The following is a 20,903-nucleotide window of genomic DNA, read 5'->3' as shown; positions in this document are numbered from 1 at the left end:
AAAGCAATGTACTTCAAGTGACCTAATCTGACTGAACTGCTTTTCTCTGCATGGGTATATCACTAACTTGACTGTTTGGTAGTTAAGTTCACTTATTTCCATTTGTTTGAATTTTTTTTTAATTCTACTTTTTAACTTTAACATTTAGTATATGAAACAGATACATGATTCCTAAGTTAAACCTAGGCACAATCAAGGAATAATCCCAGATGTCTCATATCTATACCTCCCGATTCATATACTTCTTCCCTTCCTCTAAAACTATTACTTTTCAGCTTATTCTTTTATCATTCCCTTTTGAAAAAGCAAATATAATTGTATTTATTCATATTCCCTTCTACTATACAAAAGGTAGCATTCTATAAACATTCTTCTGTTTTTTTTTTACTTTATATATTCTGATGATAATTCTATAGCAGTACATAAAAAATTCCTCATCCCCTTTTTACAGCTGCTAAGTACTCCTTTGTATAAACATAATTTAATCAACTAGCCACTTGTTGTTGGACATCTGAGATGTATCCAGTTTTTCACTAATAAAGTTAGAAACTCTTGACCACTGCACAATGAGGATTCAGAAGAAGTTCTAACGTTTTATGCTTTATCTGTTTAACTTCAGTGTGAGGGAGATGCTTTAAAAAAAAAAAAAACAAATCTAGAAATCATAAGGATAATGATTGGGAAAAACGACTACATACAATTAAAGGATGTCAACATAGCAGAAAAAAACTTAGAGAAGTGATGGACAATAAAAAGAAACCTTAGAACTCATGACAAAGGGTTAGTCTTCATAATTTTAAAAGAATTGTTATATATGGATAAGAAAAAGACTTCCAGGTTAACTATGTCAGATTGAACACATACATTCACATCTGCTCCCTCCTGAAATATTAAAATACAAAAGTAAACAAAATTTTCAGAAGGCTCATGCAGCCATCAGGGACAAGGAGGAAAAAAAAGGATATGATAGTAACAAAGTTTGGAACCTAGAATAAAAGAGTAATTCAGAGCCTAGAAAAACTGAATGATCAGCCACAGTGTAGAAAATGGAATCAACATGATTTCATAGAACCTCTCAAAAAACTCAAATTGGTGGCACCAAAAATCTCTATAATTGGGGGTACAAGTGGGACTTAAAATAGAGATGCCTGAAACTCAGTTTAAGAAGGAATTTGACCTCCAGATTCTTTTCACATTCCATGTAGTCAACCCTGTACCTCTTGGAAGTTAGGCAGCGATTAAAACTGATAGCAAGCAGCACAGGATTTAATCAAGTTTTATATACTAAAGCTTGAGACCCATCACCTTTTCCATTCAGTGGTCTTCTCTCACTAGGCTTATACTCTCTTCAGGCAGCTAACTGTAAGAGCCTCTTTATGGACTCTGACCAGAACAAAGACAAGACTAAAGATACTTACATTAGAGGTTCCTCAAACAATACCATGGCAAGGTTCCCCTTCAGCAAAGGCCACAAGTAACAAGTCCTACTTCCCTGCATGAGTTTCAAGCAGCTTTTTACTAACTTTAATATATTTGAAGAAATCTAGTTTAAAAAGTCAGAGACCAAGATAACAAATACAAAAGTCTATCTGAACAGAAAAATAAAATGACAAATGAAAACTTCATTACCTTCACAGAGGTAAGAAGAACTTACACTCATGAAACAAGAAGAGGATGCTAGTGAGAACACTCTTGGACATAAAATCATAGCAATATTTTTTTTGATCCATCTCCTAAAGGAAATAAAAGCAAAAATAAACAAGTGGGACCTAATTAAACTTAACAGCTTTTTGCACAGCAAAGGAAACCATCAATAAAATGAAAGACAGCTTACTGAATGGGAGAAGATATTTGTAAATGATATGACCAATAAGGGGTTAATATCCAACATATATAAACAGCCTATACAACTCATCAAAAAAAACCAAACCCAGATTAAAAAATGGGCAGAAGAACCGAATAGACATATTTTCCAAAGAAAAAATGCAGATGGCCAATAGGCACATGAAAAGATGTTCAACACTGCCAATCAACAGGGAAATGAAAATCAAAACCACAATGAGATTTCACCTCACACCTGTTAGAATGGCTATCATCAAAAAGAACACAAATAACAAATGTTAGGATATAGAGGCAAGGAGGTAGAGAAAAGGGAACACTCCTACACTGCTGGTGGGAAATGTAAATTGGTGCAACCACTGTGGAAAACCATACAGAGTTTCTCAAAAAAATTAAAAACAAAACTACTATATAACCCAGCAATTCCACTCCTGAGTATATGGCAGATTAAACCACATGCATATCTCAGCACCCTCCCCCCGAGCCCCAGAAAAGCAGGGATCAAGAAATAAAGAGCTATAAACCCACAATGGAAAAGAGAAGAAAGAACAATAGCCAAAAGATGTCAGCAGTGACTTAGAGGTGGAAAGCAGCAGTGAGACATGTGGTAACTGAGGAGCAGCCCAGGAAGAAGCAGACCTGCAGAACTGAGCAGAAGCAAGGCACAGCCCAAGCCCAGAGGTCTCAGGCACCAAGAACAGCCCAGGGCAGGATGCAGGTGGGGCTGAACACAGGAGTAGTAGTCTAAGGTCTCCCAACCCAGAGCCCCTATTCCCCATCCTGCCGAAAGACTAGAGGTTTATTCTCTAGAGTGGTGAATACCATAGCCATTAACCACATTTAATTTTTTAAATTTAAAAGCAAATAAAAGTTACAACTCAGTTCTGTCACACTAGCCATATATTAAGTGCTCAACAGCCATAAGTGTCTAGTGGTAACCTTACTAGACAGTTCAGATCTAGAACATTCCATCATCACATAAAGCTCTACTGGACGGAGCTGCTCTGGAGAAGGTAAGCCTAAGAGGCTCAGAGCGGGAAGCCAGGCATAGCTGAGGACAGCCATGAGGTGCCCAACTAGACAGGGAGTTCGAGAGGGGCTGAAGTCAGCATTCTGGACCAGAAGAGCCCATCCCCAACTAAACTACAGGATCTGGGAAGCCAGGCATGGAAAACCTGGCCCATTTGACAAGCTTAAAAAATATCAAACCAAGTATTCTTAGAAAGTAAAAGTCACTATCAAAATAAATCCAAGAACATCTTGTGTGTAACAAAAAAGATCAAAAAGGCAGGACTATGAGGGAAAAGCTAAGGGACCCAGAGGATCACACCTGGAAATTCAACATCCAATTCACAGGAGCACCAAAAAGAGAAAACAGAAGCAGAGAAAGTGATCAAACTCACAACAGAAGCAAAGTCCCCTGTGCCAAAGAATGCAAGTCCTCTCCCTAAAATTGTCCAGCTAATGCCTGAGAAAAGGAAAAAAGGCCCAGAGTAAGTCATACCATCAAGAAACATCAGGTCCTGGAAAGTTTCAGAGGTAAAAAAGGCCCCTGGGGACTTCCCTGGTGGCGCAGTGGTTAAGAATCCGCCTGCCAATGCAGGGGCCACGAGTTCGAGCCCTGGGCCTGCCAATGCAGGGGACACTAGTTCGAGCCCTGGTCCGGGAAGATCCCACATGCCGCGGAGCAACTAAGCCTGTGTGCCACAACTACTGAGACTGCACTCTAGAGCCCATGAGCCACAACTATTGAAGCCCGTTCGCCTAGAAGCCTGTGCTCCACAACAAGACACGCTATCGCAATGAGAAGCCCATGCACAGCAACGAAGAGTAGCCCCCGCTCACTGCAACTAGAGAAAGCCCACGCAGCAACGAAGACTCAATGCAGCCAAAAATAAATAAAGTTCACCGCTTTACTCCTTTGTAGTGGATACTACAAAAAAATTTAAAAAAAAAAAAGGCTCCTGAAAAAGAAACTCAGACATGGAACTTGGCAATAGTGGATGCAGGAAAGCAATGTAACAATGTTTCCAGTCTCCCCACCTAGCCAAGTTATCAACCAACTATGAAAATGTATTTATTCTGTTCAAAGGTAGGAGTTCAGAAAGCTTACCTTCTACAAAACTTGTTAGGTACTTGAAGAAAACACCACACAAGGCACAAGCCCACTTTTTATAAGGCACATGTGCACACTAAAAGCTAACTAACCCGTAGTGCCTCACATGTAGTAACTGGCTTAAAGTGTTGACAGCCCTGTGAGTCAGGTAGTGCTGATTATCCCTAATTCACAGGTGAGGAATGACTGAGCGGTGGAGCTAGGACGTGAACCCAAGTGGTCTGAACCAGGGCTCATACAACTAACCCTCACTCAGTGCTGCTTCTCAATTTAGTTACTAATGCTCCGTCCCTCCTTCCCAAGTTCACTGTCGGGAGTATGTGTGACTTTTGTATAGCAGAAAAAAGAAATTTTTCATTGTGCAAAATAGGTCAAAAATAAAACAATTAAGAAACAAAAAGAAAAAAACTACTTCTCTTATACTAAATCAAAGTTATGGAAATCCAAGCCTCAAAGTCTCCATCTACGGCTTCCCTGGTGGCGCAGTGGTTGAGAATCTGCCTGCCAATGCAGGGGACACGGGTTCGAGCCCTGGTCTGGGAAGATCCCACATGCCGCGGAGCAGATGGGCCCGTGAGCCACAACTACTGAGCCTGCGTGTCTGGAGCCTGTGCTCCGCAACAAGAGAGGCTGCAATAGTGAGAGGCCTGCACATCGCGATGAAGAGTGGCCCCCACTTGCCGCAACTAGAGAAAGCCCTTGCACAGAAACGAAGACCCAACACAGCCAAAAATAAAATAAATTAAAATAAAAAAAAAAAGTCTCCATCTATATAATGAAGATGACCCCAGAGGCCCCCTCCTTAGCCACTGTGAGGATTAAATGGTGACCCATGAAAAGACCTTGGTCCTGTGTGACTATTATTAGAAAGACAGTATGTTCCTAGATGTAAACAGATTAAAACACACGATGGAAAAAAAAATAACAGATGGCAGAAAAACTGTGGAACACACAAAAAAAGGGAAGAATAAAGGCAAAACAGAAAACAGTAACAAATACGGTAGATATTAATCCAATCATATCAAATCACTCTAAATGACAAGAATCAATTAAAAGAAAGACTGTCAGACTAGATAAAAAAACAAGACTCAGTTATGTGGTATCTATAGAAGCGCATTTTAAATATAATGACAAAGATAGATTAAAAGTAAAGGGATGAAGAAAGACATATGCTGACAATCAAGAGAAAGCTGGAGTAGTTATATTAATTTCAGACTTCACAGCAAGGAAAATTACGCAAAGGGCACATTACATAATAAAGGGGGTCAATTTTCCAAAAAAGACATAACGATCCTTAATGTGTATGCACCCAATAGTGTCAAAATACATGAAGCAGAAACTAACAGAAATGCAAGGAGAAAAAGATGAATTCACTGATATAGTCTGAAATTTCAACACCCCTCTGTCAGTAATTGACAGATCCAGCAAGAAGCTAGTAAGGACATAGCTGAACTGAACACCACCAACACCAACAGTATGTAACTGGTGTGTATAGAATACTTCAATAGCAGAATATATATTTTTCTCAAGCTCACATAAGACATAACATTCACTAAAAGACCACATTCTGGGTCATAAAACACATTTTAACAAATTAAAAATATAAATCATACAAAATATACTCTCAGACCCATAAATAACTCACAGGTCAAAGAAGTCTCCAGAGATGTTTAAAAATATTTTGAACTAATGAAAATGAAAACACAACTCAATTGTCGGATGCAGCAAAAGCAATGCTTAGAGGGAAATTTATATCATTGAATGCACATATTAGAAAGAAAACCTAAAATTCAATAATCTAAGCTTTCACCATGGAAAATGAAACTAAATCCAAAAGGAAGCAGAAAATAAAAACTAGAACAGAAATCAGTCAAATTAAAAACAGGAAATGAACAGAGGGGGGAAAAGCTAGTCTTTTAAAAAGATCAGTAAAATTGAAAAGCCTCTAGCCAGGTTAGAGGGGAAAAAAAAAGTAGAAGCAAATTAACATCAGAATTAAGAGGGGCCGTCTCTACTAATCCCGTAGACTTTAAAAGGGTAATAAAGGAATACTGTAAAAAAAAAAAAAAAAAAAAAAAAGTCTATGCACAAGTTTAAAACTTAGATAAGTGGACCAATTCCTTGAAAGACACAACCTGCCAAAACTCTAACAATCTGAACAAACCCATATCTATTAAAGAAATAGAATAAATAATAATCTTCCTAAACAGAAAACACCACACCCAAATAGGTACACTGGTGAATTCTATCAAACATTTAAGAAATTATGCCAAATCTCTTCCAGAAGATAGACGCAGAACACTTCCTAACTTACGAGACCAGCATTTTACAGTAAGGCCAAAGATCACAAAAACTACAGACCAATCTCTCTCACAAACACAGACAAAAATCCTCTACTAATATTAGCAAATCAAATTTAACAATGTATAAAAACAATTATTCTAGGTATGCAAAGCTGGTTCAATATTCAAAAAGTTAATTAATGTAATCTACCACTTCAACAGGATAAAAGAACACTCACTGTGGTGTTATTTATGAAGGCAAAATCCTAAACACAACTTGATATCCAATAATTGGAGAGAAGTTTGAATAAATTATGGTAAAGCATACAAAAAAGTATCATAGAGCTATTAAAAATGTTTCATTCACCTAGGAAGATGCTTTGGTTACACACAAAAAAACTGCAGAGTAATGTATACACCATGTTTTAAATGAGAAAGAATTCTATAAATATGAACATATATACTTGATGCATCATTATAGGTGCAGAGAAAGTCTGGAAGCATAACCAAAATGTTACCATTGGCTAAGCCAGGAGATAGAACTGAGTAAGGGTTAGAGAAGGAAGATGTGGAAGTAGTCAGCATTTCCATTGTGTGGTTTAACTTGAAATCAATCTTGTGTGGCTTTAGAAGTTGGAAGAGTACAGTCCAAGGAAGCAAAAAAGATCCCATGTAGTGTGAACCCTCCTATTCTTATTTTGAAGTTGCATACATCAAGACCTACTGTGCCTGTATAATCCATAATCCTGCTTACTCCTGCAACTTTCTGATGATCTAATATGTCAGCAGTTGATCAGGAAACCTAACTATATCTAGAATAGTTATCCCGATTTTCATTAATATATGACAAAATTTTTGGAAACTTTAAAGCAGGTATGAGAAAATATGCTAAAAAATTCCAAATTCAAAACAGAAACATACCTTTTTTCTTCAGAAGAGCTCATATTTTCTCCATAAAGTAGTAGAATAAGTCCTTCTTCTACAGAAGCAATTCTTGCCAAAATATCAGCTACATGAATTAAAGCTGTTTCAGAGCAATTTGGAGCAGCCTGCACATTAAAGATATCATATAATTTTCAGACACGCTAACATATCACAGACTAACATTCAAGGGTGGTCATGTAGTCTAATAAAGTTATATTACCACAACAAAAAAGTTGATTGTTTGGCTGTGAAGTAATGTCTGAATTAAATGTGTCATTAGATTATATTCTCATACCAGCACAGATGATAAGGCAAATACATACACACTTTTTACCCAAACCAATTACTGATTATTAAGACAGTTGAAAGAATTGCTGCTCTTACAGTTTTATATGTATATAATTCTAGTTGACAAATGCAGTAGCTCTTCTTCTTTGCCCTTTACTTCTCACTCACTGGGTTCCTGTATATCCAATCTAATTTTATTATACATGGTATCTAACATACTACCATCTTTTCTAAGGGATACCATCCCTTCCTACACCTGGTTGTTGGGTCATGAGTTGTAGGTGTGACTAAGAACAGCCAATTCATGGGCTGGCCAATAGCCAATGATGTCACCTAATGAGAAAACATAGGTTGGACCAATCATAATTCCCCACTTTTGAGTCTTAAAAGTACTAAAACTAGCTTTACCAGTATATACTGGTAAAAAAAGATGCCAAAAGAAAACAGAAAGTTAAAGATAGATGTATGAAGCAAAGAAGCAAACAATAGCTATGGTTCAAGATTCAGGAGTACATATCTCAGCTCTGGTATATGGTTTATGTTTCACAATTTACTTTATGGCATTCTATAATATTCAGTTGTGTATTATGCTCTATTTGTTTCTTCTCTGCTCATCTTGTTTCCCTGAGGTTGACTAAGGTCAAAATACTTTCATTATATCTACTTACTTTCCTAGAATTCTATACTTTGTACTACATTCACATAAATGCGTAACGTTTTCTAAATGAGCAATAAATAATGAATACTTGAATGGGTGAGCAGCTGCTCAGCCCATTGAGAGGTGGGCAAAGGGAGACGAAACTAATAAAAACACTACAAAACACGGACATGGAAAGGCGAAAACCTGTAGCCTACTGATAAAGCTTTAAGTCATTCCCCAGAAATTTAAGTCATAAAAAGTGGAGAGATATTAGACTGCACTAGTGGTAGTGGTACCAACTCTTCCACCTGTTAAATGTCTGACCTTAAGCAATTTGCTTCTTTCAGCCTCAGCTGTGAAGGTTAAATTATATAATGTAAGGAAATATACTGTACAACCTGTAAAGAGACATATACGTATGTTCAGAACTGGGATAGTTATAAGTTTTTCTAAAGTAGTACTTGTTCTTCATGTAAAACAAAGCTGGCTCTTCAGGAAAATATTTCCAAAGGCTATACAATTGCCATTAAGACAAACAACAAAACATTCACAAGACTTATTAGATTTGCAAAACAAATAGCTTAATATAATAACTTTAGTCCTTACAATCTAAGCCTGACCAAAAAAAGTTTAAGATGTTATATGTACTTTTCCTCCCACATTGTCATAACTAAAATCAACTGATTGCATAAACTAAGATTTAAAATACACTTATAGGGAAAATGGTATAATACTTCAGATTTATCAAATTTAGAAGTCCCATTGAATATTCACTAATATCCAATTAAGAGACTCTTTAATACTAACCTTAGTTCCTTTCATTAGGTTATGAATAGGTTGAAGAAGCGCCTCTATCACAGTGTTGTTATATAAACATTCAATTGCACATTCTTTTTGATCACAGAGTATACAAAGAATTTCAGTTACCATACTTGCAGGAGAGTAATTCTCTGATAAAAAAGAAGTATTTTTTGAAAATTAAAACTTAAGACATTATTATATCTTTTATTTCTGTTAACTACAGCTGTTCCAAAAAGCTCATCAAAGTTAATAAAAGGATGCCCAAAGGATGATTTATTACCAAATTATGACCTTAAACTTAAGAGAATGTTAGCTTAACTTATCTTCAAGTTAATAAAAGTGAGTAAATGACAATATAAATACCAAAAGACACCATGAGATCATTTGCTGTTTGACATTAACGCTCTGCTTGACAGTGAGAATGTGGTCTGAAGCAAATTCACAACTTCTCCCCTCCTGGCAAACACCTTACTTATTGTATTCACTTTTCTTCTTTTTCTTAAAAAAAGAAGAAAGTGTCTTCAGGTGTCAAGCCTCGTAGAAAATTAGAGTCATTAAGACAAAACACAGCCAAAAAGAAGGCAGAGGAGAAACTTTAATGGAGACTAGAATACTTCTTGTGTTACCATAAAACCAATGAAATCAATGAGAATTTTTAAGACTTTGTTTTAAAATATATATAGGAAGACACAGATACAAATAAATATAATATGGGGAACAGTCCCTAAAATAAATATGGTATTTTTAGTTTCATAAATTAACATTTCCAGATATTTGAACTCCTAATATACTGAACAAAATAGTGTTTTACATGAAGATAATAAAGTTTTACAAGACAGTGTTTTACAACAGTTAGTAATGTAAGGTTGTCCTAGTAAGATACAAGACTAAAACACCGAAGTTCTTAATTTATACTACAATATTCCATACTCCATAAATACACTAAGCAAATACTTGACAGAAAGGGAAAACAGAAAAGTTCAGTGATTTTTTTAACCAGCTCAAGATGAGAAACCCTGTTTGCAGTGAGAGACGACTGATGAGCATCTGACCATTATTCATTCAATCATCCAACTTTCTGCTACTTTTGAGTACTATGTAGACAAAGAAGTAAATAAGACAAGTAGTCCACAAGATGGTAAAGCAAGACATTATCAATTATAACAAAGGATAATATTTTTCATAAAGGAAGGGTAGTATGTTGTAGGAGCATATAGCAGGGGTACCTAACCTAGTACTTTATACATGTAAATATCAATACCTTAAAGGCAGAAAAAGTATGAGAAACATTGTTAGGACTAATAGGCTGTTATAATTGCATGGATAAAACCTACCAATTGATAGATGTATTACAACAGTAATATATGACCCAAATAATTTTTTTCTGTGATTCACCTGTGTTCCTCTAAGAATCTGTACCATCATTTCTAAAGTAACTTCCATGTTTAGAATGCTTGAGTCTATAAATCTGGGTGGTGGGGGGAGGAGGCGGGTTGTTATTAAGTGTTTTACTTTGAAAACAAACTTTTTCCTTTGAATATCAATACAAGTTATCTTTTAAATGTTAACATTTTAAAAATTTTTTATAAGTCAGTCAACAGTTATAAGACTAAAAGGTATTTTTCTGAAAAAAAGAAAAGGTTTTCTTTTGCTTTATTCTTCGATAAAAGATGACCCCAAAAATAAGTATTGGCTATAAGCTGAAACAAGCAAGCTGATCAAAACACCCAGGAAAATATAAAGGATAGAAAATACCAATAAAGAACACACTAGTACCTATCAAACTTATCTTAATATCATTTAAGAATATCTTGATCTTAAACATCAGAATTCTCAGCAAAATTGGTTCTAAATAAAAATGTACACCTTAAATATCAGTGAAATAATTAAATTTCATGGTTTACTTCCAGGGCCAATGTAATTTCTTTCTTTTTTTTTTTTTTTTTAATAGATCTTTATTAGAGTATAATTGCTTCACAATACCATGTTAGTTTCTGCTGCACAACAAAGCGAATCAGCCATGTGCATACACATGTCCCCATACTCCCTCCCTCTTGAGCCTCCCTCCCTAGCCCACCCCTCTAGGTCATCGCAAAGTACCAAGCTGTACTCCCTGTGCTACACTGCTGTTTCCCACCAGCCAACTATTTTATATTCGGTAGTGTATATATGTCAGTGCTACTCTCACTTTGCCCCAGCTTCCCCCTCCCACCCCATGTCATCAAGTCCATTCTCTATGTCTACCTCTTTATCCCTGCCCTGCAACTAGGTTCATCAGAACCATTTTTTTTTTTTTTTTTAGATTCCATGTATATGCGTTAGCATACAGTATTTGTTTTTCTCTTTCTGACTTTCTTCACTCTGTATGACAGACTCTAGGTCCATCCACCTCACTACAAATAACTCAATTTCGTTTCTTTTTATGGCTGAGTAATATTCCATTGGATGTATGTGCCACATCTTCTTTATCCATTCATCTGTTGATGGACATTTAGGTTGGTTCCATGTCCTGGCTATTGTAAATAGTGCTTCAGTGAACATTGTGGTAGATTTCTCTTTTTGAATTATGGTTTTCTCAGGGTATATGCCCAGTAGTGGGATTGCTGGGTCATATGGTAGTTCTATTTTTAGTTTTGTAAAGAACCTCCACACTGTTTTCCATAGTGGTTGTTATCAATTTACATTCCCACCAACAGTGCAGGAGGGTTCCTTTTTCACCACACCCTTTCCAGCATTTTTTTGATAATGGCCATTCTGACCAGCATGAGGTGATACCTCATTGTAGTTTTGATTTGCATTTCTCTAATAATTAGTGATGTTGAGCATCTTTTCACGTGCCTCTTGGCCGTCTGTATGTCTTCCTTGGTGAAATGTCTATTTAGGTCTTCTACTCATTTTATAACTGGATTATTTTGATACTGAGCTCCATGAGCTGTTTGTATATTTTAGAGATTAATCCTTTATCTATTGTTTCACTTGCAAATATTTTCTCCCATTCTGAGGGTTGTCTTTTTGTCTTGTTTATGGTTTCCTTTGCTGTGCAGAACCTTTTAAGTCCCATTTGTTTATTTTTGCTTTTATTTGTTACTCTAGGAGGCAGGTTAAAAAAGATCTTGCTGTGGTTTATGTCAAAGAGTGTTTTTCCTATGTTTTCCTCTAAAAGTTTTATAGTGTCTGATCTTACAATTAAGTCTTTAATCCATTTGGGGTTTATTTTTGTATGGTGTTAGGTAGTGTTCTAATTTCATTCTTTTACATGTAGCTGTCCAGTTTTCACAGCACCAGTTATTGAAGAGGCTGTCTTTTCTCCACTGTATGTTCTTGCCTCCTTTGTCGTAAATTAGGTGCCCATATGTGTGTGGGTTTATCTCTGGGCATTCTAACCTGTACTATTGATCTATATTTCCATTTTTGTGCCAGTACCATTCTGTCTTGATTACTGTAGCTTTGTGGTATAGTTTGAAGTCGGGGAGCCTGATTCCCCCAACTCCACTGTTCTTTCTCAAGATTGCTTTGGCTATTCGGGGGTCTTTTGTGTTTCCATGTGAATTGTAAGATTTTTTTGTTCTAATTCTGTGAAGAATGCCATTGGTAGCTTGATAGGGATGGCAATGAATCTGTAGATTGCTTTGGGTATTATAGTCATTTTCACAATATTGAGTCTTCCAAATCCAAGAACATGGTATATCTCTCCATCTGTTTATGTCATCTTTGATTTCTTTCAACAGTGTTTAATAGTTTTCTGAGTACAAGTCTTTCGCCTCCTTAGGCAGGTTTCTTCCTAGGTATTTTATTCTTTTTGTTGCAATGGTAAATGGGAGTGTTTCCTTAATTTCTCTTTCAGATTTTTCGTTGTTGGTGTATAGGAATGCCAGAGATTTCTGGGCATCAATTTTATATTCTGCAACCTTACCAAATTCATTGATTTGTTCTAGTAATTTTCTGCTGGCATCTTTAAGATTTTCTACGTATAGTATCACATCATCAGCAAACAGTGAGTTTTACTTCTTTTCCAATTTGTATTATTTTTATTTCTTTTTCTTCTCTGACTGCTGTGGCTACAACTTCCAAAACTATGTTGAATAATAGTGGTGAGAGTGGACATCCTTGTCTTGCTCCTGATCTTAGTGGAAATGCTTTCAGTTTTTCACCATTGAGTATGATGCTTGCTGTGGGTTTGTCATATATGTCCTTTATTATGTTGAGGTACGTTCCCTCTATGTCCACTTTCTGAAAAGTTTTTATCATAAATCGGTGTTGAATTTTTTCAAAAGCTTTTTCTGCATCTATTGAGATGATCATATGGTTTTTATTCCTTAATTTGTTAATGTGGTGTGTCACACTGATTAATTTACGTATACTGAAGAATCCTTGCATCCCTGGGATAAATCCCACTTGATCATGGTATATGATCCTTTTAATGTGCTGTTGGATTCTGTTTGCTAGTATTTTGTTCAGGATTTTTGCATCTATGTTCATCAGTGATATTGGTCTATAATTTTCTTTTTTTGTGATATCTTTTTCTGGTTTTGGTATCAGGGTGATGGTGGCTTCGTAGAATGAATTTGAGAGTGTTTCTCCCTCTGCAGTTTTTTGGAAGAGTTTGAGAAGGATCAGTGTTAGCTCTTCTCTAAATGTTTGATAGAATTCTCCTGTGAAGCCATCTGGGAAGACCAATGTAATTTCTTATGAATAACGCTGCATCTTAATGAAACCTCTTTACTAAACTAGGTCCATCACTCAAAACATCCAGAAAATAGAATATTTTTAGATGGTTTCTATTTCTCTATTTATAATAACAATAGAAGCAGAATTACCTAAATGACCAGGTGATGTCATCTTTGGACAACTTGGTGAGTAATAGATAAGTTGGGTAAACAGAACCAGCAGATCTGTAAGGGATACTGAATCTTCAAAAAGAAAGGGAAAAAAAAGTTATTTTCTAGCATATGTTTACAACTTAGAAAAATTTTAACTAAGCTTCCATCCTCCTAACCTGAGGTTTCATAGAGACTGTGGTACAATTAGGGAGAAAGGGGCTATAATCCAAGATTATATATGGAAGAATAAATTAGACATAGTAAGTTAAAAGATAACGAGGGTAAATGATGCAATAGTTGCTATGTGAAGGTGTAGTTTTACCACTTATGTTGAACCAATCATTTAATATAAACCTACCATAGGAAGATCTATGAATCTGATCAGGGTTGTTTGAGTTTATTCAATTAGGAGCAGTAAAATTCAGCTTAGTATATTGGTCCAGCTAACTTACCTATATAGCATTGTAGAATAGAGGTTAGCAAACTTTCTTGACCAGATAGTGAATAGTGTAGGCTTTGTGGCCAAACAGTCTGTCACAAAGATTCAACTCTGCTCTTGATGCACTAAAGTAGCCATAGACAATTTGCAAATGAATGAGTGTGGCTATTTTCCAAAAAAATTTATGTATGCTGAAATATGAATTTTATATATTTTTTCCCATCACACATTAAGTTTTCCCAATAATTTAAGAATATACAAGCTTATCTTAGCTCAAAAGCCATATAGAACAGTGTACCAGATTTGGTCTATGGGCTATAGTTTACCAACACCTGCTATAGAAGCTTACATAAAAAATTTCTGGTGAAAGCACATGTGAATTAAAAGTGAATGCTGACCTATACTATATACAGTAGGACAGATCTCTCAAAATTGAGTTTTGAGATGATCTGTGACATCTGATAGGCCAAAATGTTGCTGTCAAAAGTCAATTAAAATGCTAAATAAGTTAGATGATAGACATAAATTTAAGCTGAACACCTAAAACATCACAAATTATAATCTTTCTATTTCTGTAAAGTTCACAATATCCTATACAACGGCAGCTCTTTTCTTGAAAGTCATTTCTCTGCGTGCCCATTATACCTAGGATTATGTGGCAGTACCACAAAAAAGTACATAAAACACTTTTTCTTAAGGAGTTCATAATCAACTTAACCATGGAGAAAAGGCTCAAGTAAAACAACTAGGAAACAGTATAAAATGTTCAAAATGAAGATACTTTATAACAGGATTGGGAATCTATAGCCATCATATCCTAATTTTGTAAGGCCTGAAAGCTAAGAATGATTTTTCCATTTTTAAAAGGTGTGTAAAGCATGTCAGGGTCCTCAAAACCATTCCCAGATTCACTAGGAAGACTCACAGAATTCAACATACAGTAATACCCCCAGCTATGATTTATTACAACAAAAGGATACAAAGTAAAATCAAAGGGAAAAGCCACATAGGGTGAAATCAAGAGCAAACCAGGTACAACTGTGTAAGAGTCCTCTCCCAAGGAATCACACAGAATACACTTAATTCTTCCAACAACAAGTTGTGACAACACATGTGAAATGCTGTCTACGAAGGAAGCTCATTAGAGAGTCAATGCGCAAAGTTGTTTATTGGAGACTGGTCATATATATAAGCACTCTCTGCCCAATACATACCAGGATTCCAGACACCCAGAAGGAAAGCAGGTTTTCAGCTTAAAACACATTGTTTGTATTAAGAGTGGCTCACTATGCCTAAAATGTTATTAGTTCTGGCAACAGTGAAAAATCCAAGTTCCTAGATGCCAGCCAAAGTCCAGCCTTGCAAGCAGCCCTTTCTAAGGATAGTGGTCTCTGGGCCTAATGTGTTAACTTTTTTGCACATGCATGTGTGTGCATATATACACACACAAAGAATATGCAACAGAGACAGTATGTGGTCCAAAAAATTTACTATCTGGCACTTTACAGGCAGTTTGCTGATCTCTACTCTGTACTATATTTCTAGAATAGACAAAAGTTTTAAGGGAAGTAAGGAAGACAACTAACAGCATGTGAATTCTGAAGGAGAAAACTTTAAAAACGGGACTTAGGGTAACAATAATATAGTAATATATCATATGGTACAGGGCTTTGCAGTTTATAAAATACTATTCCCAAACCTCTTCTCTGTGATCATCTCAAATATTCCCTGAGTCCAGCACTGATATTCCATTTTTACAGATAAAGAAACAAATAGTTCAGTGATTTGCCCAAAGATCTCAGCTAGTTTTTAGGGGAACCAGAACTTAAACAAGGACTTCTAGTTCTGGATCCAGATTTGGATCATCCAGTATATCTAGGATTTTGAAGGGCAGAGAAAAAATAAGGAAAACATTAAAGACAGGGGAAATAAAATTATACATATAGGAAGAAGTACATACTGACAAACAAAAAAAAATAATAACACTTCAAGATATGTAAGCCTGTCAGCAGAACAAAAAGGTATGTTGCTCAGTACCCTAGGAGAGACCAAGCTAAATCTCTAAATTTTAAAAATCCATAGCACAAATCTTACCATACCTGAACATATTCATATCTCCTAATTGCACTTACCTTTTTTATTCTTCAGCTTTATAGGAAATAGCTTTCTGCCTTGTGTATAGATCAATAATCTTCCTAAAAGGCACAGTGAGTGAATGAAATAAATATATTGTAATTCTTGTCCTGAGTAGTAGAAAGTTTTCTGCTTATTCCCTTAAAAGAAAAACAATTACATTTGTTTTAATGCCATTATATTTTACAGTACTTATTTCATTCCCCTCTGAATATTAAACAAGGCTGCAGTCTATAATGGAGACACTTGGTGTAAATTTTTTTAAAAATTCTTTACTGTTTCCCAAGATACTTTAACACACTTAAATCTGAAGAAAAGCATTCATTATAAAATTTATCAAACCTCAGAAAAGTACAACATGCAGTGTTCATTCTAAAACAAACACCATAAGATTGTTAGTTATCTCTCATTATAAACATACTTCAAGTTAAGAAAGAAAGGAATATAAAACATTACTTATTGTTTAATTCTACCAATTAAAAGCCAGTACTACAAACGATGATATTTATAACCATGTTTGCAAATGAAATTACAATCTGTAATAAAATACAGACTCCTTCTAACATATATCATTTATTCACTCATTCATCCATACATTCGAGATCTATTGAGTACCTCTTTTATTTAAGAGCCTGAACTATTTGCTGGTGTCAAAAACCAAGAAGCAGCATGAAACTGGGCTTCCAATTCAGAGTATGGCAAACAGCCTGATATGAACAGAGCATGGCGAGGACAAGTAGGAGAAACAAAAGGCTAGAGGGTAGCTGCAGCAGATCACATAGGACTTAGCTGCAGAAAGAGTATGGGCTATATTATAGAGGCAACTGGGATGATATTAAAGGGTTTCAAGCAGCAAAGGAATCAAACACGCATGTGGAAAACTGACTCTGATGGCAACATGGAAAGGTGAATGGAAGAAGGCCAAGGCTTAAAGTAAGACTCATTAGGAAAATCATGAACAAAAGCCTCCATAAGAAAAAAGAATGGAGAACAGCAGACAGATGTTTAAGGAACTGAAATCAATATGCCTTAGCCAGAATTACATGTAGACCATGAAAAGATAAAAAAAAATTCTCAAGTTCCTAACTCAAATATCTGTGTACATAGTAAATTCTTCTTCTATTTAATTCTGAAGAAAAAATGTTTAGAAAGAAAATAGTGATTTCAGCCCTTGATATTTTAATATTGACGTTCCCATGGATCTTCCAGATAGAATACTAAATATAATGAGTACATTGGTCTGGAATTCATGAAAGGAGTATAGACTTAAATATTTCAGAGTCATCACTTATATATATAAATATGTAATATTTGAAACCATGAGAGTGAATGGGCTCCCTCAAGAAAGAACAGGTAGACTAAGCTGAAAAAAAAATAAAAGGCAAAACTTTTGTGAGTACAGACATATAAAGAAAAGAGCCTTTCAAGTGACTAAGAAAAACTTATTAGATGAGAATGAAGAAATCAAAGAATGGTACTAGGAAGATGAGGGAAAGGGTCAAGAGAGGCGAATGCTATAAAATGAGGGCAAGAAAGAAGAGAAAGTTAATAATGGGAAGATCATTGAACCATAGAAATAAAAGCCTCATTTCTGTGGTTGAGAAGTGAATAGGCGGTAAAGAAATGGGGCCTGGGTGTATATTAGACACTTGGAAGGCCTTTTCTCTTAAGGGAAGCAGAGAGATGTGAGGTACATATGAACTTGCTCAGTTTTTTATATGAAAGATATGAGTAGGTTTAGAGAATGCAAGGAAAGGTACCAATAGAAGGGGAGACACAACAACAAATAAAGCAATGTCCTGGTTCTTAAAAAAAAAAAAAAAAAACACACCAGATGGAAACAGAATCAAGAACAGTCAAATGGATCAATCTGGAACAGAAGGATTACTCTTCATTGTAGCCTGGAGAAGGGAATACTGATAAGGGCATATAAATATGCATCTGTAGGTATAGATGCAAGACATTTGGGGATTTCATATCCAAAATGTTCCATTTTTCTCAGTAAAGTAGGATGCAAGGTTTCCTCGAGAGAAAAGTGGGCAGGAGCAAGGCAGGGGGTTTGATGGGACTGGTGGAACACTGAAGAAAGAACATCTAAGTTGATTCCAAAGCAACACAAAGAGCCATGGAAGCTAGAGAAATACATCAGCGCACCATCAATTTAACGTTACAATGCTCTTTGTTCAATTTCCTGGGGACCAGAGATGATCTAAAGTTGAGTAACTGCAGGCAGGAAACTCTGAAAGAGAAGAAAGCAAGAATTTTGAAAGAAATGTCAAAAGAATGCAGTGAAACACCCAGAGGTCTTCACTAGACAGGGAAAAAAATCAAAGCCATGAAGGGCTGGGAGAGTGGTAGAGGGAAAAAAAGCTAAATACAACATTTTAATACTAGATTAGAAAAATTTGTGAATTTACAGATGATAGAAGATATATATATCAACTTATATACCTTTTTTGTCTCTCAAAGTTCTGGCTTCTGTACTTTCTCCTCTACTACAAAACACTTATCTGTTGAAACCTGTTAATAATTGGTCTTTCACCATTTTTCTTGAGTTAAGAATTTACTCAGGGATAAAGAAAATTATAAGATATCTTCATATTCTCAAAGAACTTAATATTTGCTTAGAGAAGTGACATAAAATAGGATGATAAAAGACATCAAATTCACATGGCAAGTTGTGTGACATAAGCAAAAGAGCAAAAAAAATTCACACTAGGCAAAGGAAGCTTCCTGAAAAACAAAGTTTATTCTTTCACAATAAGATTTATATCAATGTAGGGGATTATGGATAGTGGCAGCTGGAGTAGGAATAACAAAGTATACAGGCACTGGTATGCCTTCTAAGAGAAGATTCACTTTAATCAATAACTAGATATGAGATTGGATAGATATATTAGGGCCAGATTATGAAATATCTAGGATATTTTAGCTCAGACTGAGGATAAGCAGAAAAGAATCACAGAGTGGGGTGAAGTGTCCAATAATAAAACAGTATTTTATAAAACAGAAATTTTCCTCCCACTAAAATGCATAAATGACTGATATATTTTCATTCTTTCTTCCTCTAGTGTATTATTGCAGCATAACACACTAGGACATACACCGTGGTATGAACTGAAGAACTGCAGATGGTAAGATTCACTACAATAACTTCAAATGTAGATCTGCTATAAAAAGTCATCATTATGGTATATCTTAAATTTGTGGAAAGTATTTTGTAATAGCAAAAGCAATCTAATTTATCATGATATTAAAAAATAAATTACTAAGCTATTTTTATTACAAAATTTACCATTTTTAAAATGTAACAAGATATCATACTTACCACAAGGCTTTGAATGTCCCCAAACCTCATCAGCTTTCATGGTTTTACACAACTCAAAGTACTGAACACACTGCTGAACTGCTGTAGTTATCTAATAAAATAATAGCTTATTAATTCCAGAAGTTTAAGTCCACAAGTCCATGTATTAAAAGAAGTTAGTCAAGGTTGTAAAATATGCTGGGAAAATATTTAAGAAAAATATTCAGAAAATCCAGAATAGCACCTTTCCAGGCCATTAAAGCTCAGTCTCCCCAGTTACATTTTAACTATGGCATCATTCTGGGAAACACAGAAAGTATTTGTAAACTAACAAATATAACATTGTCACAATGTTGGTGTCAAGGCAAAAATACAACTGTACTTTACATTTCATAGTGAAAGATGCAAAAATTCTGGCCATGACTTTAAAAATTATCTTGCCAATATCCCCAGTTCCCTTGCCTTTGAGTCTTTTCTTCCTACTTAGCCAGCAAAATGTGAACTGGATCTAGCCTTCATTTCTATCTTAGATACCAGAATTGCTAAAAACTGATAAAAAAAAAATCTCAATCCAAAGAACAGTCATAAAAAATGACCTCCAACTTCTATACCCAGTGATTCTCTGATAGTCTTTATTCTACCTCCTTCTCCCATTCTCCTCAAGCAGAGATTTCCGATCTTCTCCCTTTCTTCTGCACCTACATACTTCCTGTAGATGCCCTCTCATTCTAACTCTCAAATAAAATAGAGGCCACCAGTGAGACAAGGAGTGATAACTGTTAGATCTGGTAATAAGGAGGTTTTTGGTGACTTTGAAAAGATCAGTTTCAGGGGAGTTTGGGGAATAAAACTAACTATAAGGAATAGGAACGGAAAAAGTAAAGGCAGCTAGTGTAATTTTCATTTTCAAGAAGGCTGGTTGCGAAAGAAAAAAACGAGTAAAACATAGGAGTGAGATCTTAGAGTCAAGAATGAATTCTTCAGGTTGGAAGGATATGGTCATGCTTACGTAAACAGAAAGGAAGTTTGACTATGCAGGAAAGGATAATTGACAGAAGAGTGTCTAAGAGCAGGAGCAGCTAGGACCTAAGTGGAAGGAAGGGTTAAGCTTTAGATGGGAAAAAGATGGAGGTTGTGTGGATAGAGGCTAGTTCAGAATCATGGAATCAAGGAATTGATAGATTTCCTAGTCTCATTCATTCTTATGGCCTCAGTTTCATGCAAAAGAGTTAACATGGCAGGATTTCTATCATTAGAAAGGCCTGCTTACAAGATTGGTCCTTAACCAGCATCTGGGAACTTTGGATTTCAGGA

The 20,903-nt window shown here is 35.6% G+C and overlaps 1 protein-coding gene across 3 annotated transcripts in view; it reads right to left on the bottom strand.

Moving 5' to 3' along the window:
• TBC1D32 (TBC1 domain family member 32) overlaps positions 1–20,903 on the bottom strand; it is a 197,285-nt gene that overhangs the window by 133,802 nt on the left and 42,580 nt on the right. For 2 of the 3 annotated variants that reach the window (XM_082474446.1, XM_082474448.1), the window contains 5 exons: positions 19,611–19,701; positions 16,282–16,422; positions 13,708–13,800; positions 8,897–9,039; positions 7,159–7,286 (listed from right to left, as the gene is read on the bottom strand). In XM_082474446.1, coding sequence (XP_082330572.1) covers positions 7,159–7,286; positions 8,897–9,039; positions 13,708–13,800; positions 16,282–16,422; positions 19,611–19,701 — 596 coding nt within the window. The remainder of the gene's footprint in view (positions 1–7,158; positions 7,287–8,896; positions 9,040–13,707; positions 13,801–16,281; positions 16,423–19,610; positions 19,702–20,903) is intronic. The other variant, XM_082474447.1, reaches the window with a different exon arrangement.

This window comes from Balaenoptera physalus (assembly GCF_965194825.1).
Source record: "Balaenoptera physalus genome assembly, chromosome: 9".
Taxonomy (NCBI): Eukaryota; Metazoa; Chordata; class Mammalia; order Artiodactyla; family Balaenopteridae; genus Balaenoptera; species Balaenoptera physalus.
The sequence above is the reverse complement of the archived record's forward strand: the minus strand, read 5'-3'. Positions and strand labels throughout refer to the sequence as shown.